Source organism: Vipera berus, assembly GCF_964194415.1.
Source record: "Vipera berus genome assembly, chromosome: 2".
In the NCBI taxonomy this organism is placed as follows: domain Eukaryota; kingdom Metazoa; phylum Chordata; class Lepidosauria; order Squamata; family Viperidae; genus Vipera; species Vipera berus.
This window is the reverse complement of record NC_138203.1, coordinates 129298989-129301067: the sequence shown is the minus strand read 5'-3', so window position 1 is coordinate 129301067 and position 2079 is coordinate 129298989. Positions and strand designations below refer to the sequence as shown.

Below are 2079 nucleotides of genomic sequence, written 5' to 3'. Positions count from 1 at the left end.
GCATACCAGATTATAGTCATCATTTGGCAACTATTGCGGCCAAAAAATGCAAAAACAAAAGCAAAGAGGCCATTGCATTTTTAGGCAACATCATGTAGCTGCTGGGCTACATTAGAATTGCACATTGCTAAGCTATGCAGGCCTCTGGTTATGGCTGGACCTATTATTCTATGAGTTGTAATTCTGAGAGGAGAACTTGCCTTCAAAATAAAACCCTGCTTAGGTCAAGGGTGAATTATATAATGTACTAAATGTGTTAATAACAAAGAATAATATTTGTGCTTCCTATTCTATTTCTTTAAGATTTTAGAACTGACTCTCACTGAATTAATATGGATTGTATGGTTATTTTTTTCAGGGTAAAGAGATGACCAAACTCTACCCCAAGTCCAAAGAGATGGCCGAACTCATATCTCCTCAATCCTGGATCAATGAAGCATTGAGCACCCATAATGAAACCAAGGACAAAGACAGCCGGCAAGTGGCCTATGAGATGCTTTCTGGCATTAATGATGAGAATGACAGTGTTGAGGAAGAAGAGGAAGAAGATAATGGGAAGCCCAAGAGAAGGGGGCCAAAGAAGAAGAAAATGACCAAAGCAAGGCTGGAGCGATTCAGGGCCCGCCGAGTGAAAGCTAATGCTCGGGAACGAACACGGATGCATGGACTTAATGATGCTCTTGATAACTTGAGGCGGGTGATGCCCTGCTATTCTAAAACACAGAAGCTGTCCAAAATTGAGACACTGAGGCTAGCCAGGAACTATATTTGGGCTTTGTCAGAGGTTCTGGAAAGTGGGCAGACTCCAGAAGGCAAAGGTTTTGTGGAGATGCTATGCAAAGGTTTGTCCCAACCAACCAGCAATCTGGTTGCTGGTTGTCTCCAGGTAGGACCACAATCCCTGTTCCTGGAGAAACATGAGGAGAAAATCCCTGTTTCTGATACAACTGTGTCCAGTCATAGTTTTTCTTACCAGTCTCCCGGATTGCCCAGTCCGCCCTATGGAAGCATGGAGACACACCTTGTACATTTAAAGCCTCCCTCTTTCAAAACTCTGGTGGATACGTCCTTTGGCAATCATCACCAAGACTGCGCATCTCCAGCATATGAAGGTCCCTTGACACCTCCTCTGAGCATCAGTGGAAATTTTTCCTTAAAGCAAGATGGGTCTCCAGACCTAGAAAAATCATACAGTTTTATGGCCCACTATCCATCTGTTAGCCTGAGCAATGCTCACAGTCACACCTCCCACTTTCCAAACACAGTGCCCAAATATGACCTCCCATTAGATGTGACCTATGATTCTTATTCTCACCATGTGGTTGGAGCACAGCTCAGTGCAATATTTGGTGAATAAGCCAAGAAGATAACAAGCAAATGGTTTTTAAATAGACTTTTAAACATTTTTTTTAAAAAAATTGGTAGCATCTTATACCAAATGTTGGTACATAAAAAAAGGAATTTTACTTATTCAGATATTCCCATCTGATTTCATGGGAAACCCTTGGGGGAGAAAGGAAGCAAAGCATGTCCACACTGCTGTGAACTTAGACATATTTTAGTAGCTCTAATTTATGGGCTTTTAAGTCTGTCCTCTCAATGATCCTTCTTACATGACTATTTCATCTGTAACATTCTTATAATAGTGGGAATTTTAGAATCGAATTGAACACACACACAAATCTCCTTGCAGTTCTGCAGTAAACAGGGCAGTCGATCATGCTGATTGGTTATTGCTAGTGATGTCCTCAAATCTTCTATTCTATTTGCTAGCAGTACTTCTGCCTTTGATCAGGATTTAATTCAGGGTCCGGTCCATTTTAGAACTAAAGCAATGTTCTAGGTTACCAGTTACTTCCTTAGAGTTGAGTGGTAAAGAGCAAGAGAGGTCCCTGAGTGTCACCAGATAAAAGTAACATAAGTTTCCCTCCTTCAGAATTCTGAATGACCTTCCTTGATGGTTCTACGTAAATACTGAACAGCATAGGGACAAGATGGTACCCTATGAAACAGTATAAATTTTTGTCCTGTTCCACCTGTTAGGAATGTGATTCTAGCTTATTATTCAAAGATCAGATA

At 41.1% G+C, this 2079-nt stretch overlaps 1 protein-coding gene across 1 annotated transcript; it reads left to right on the top strand.

The window, feature by feature from the left end:
- Positions 1 to 367: 367 nt before the first annotated feature.
- Positions 368 to 1357, top strand: NEUROD4 (neuronal differentiation 4; the record flags this gene model as incomplete). Its single annotated transcript, XM_081319892.1, has 1 exon — positions 368 to 1357. The coding sequence occupies one exon, from the start codon at positions 368 to 370 to the stop codon at positions 1355 to 1357; it is 990 nt and encodes a 329-aa protein (XP_081176018.1).
- Between the last annotated feature and the right edge of the window lie 722 nt (positions 1358 to 2079).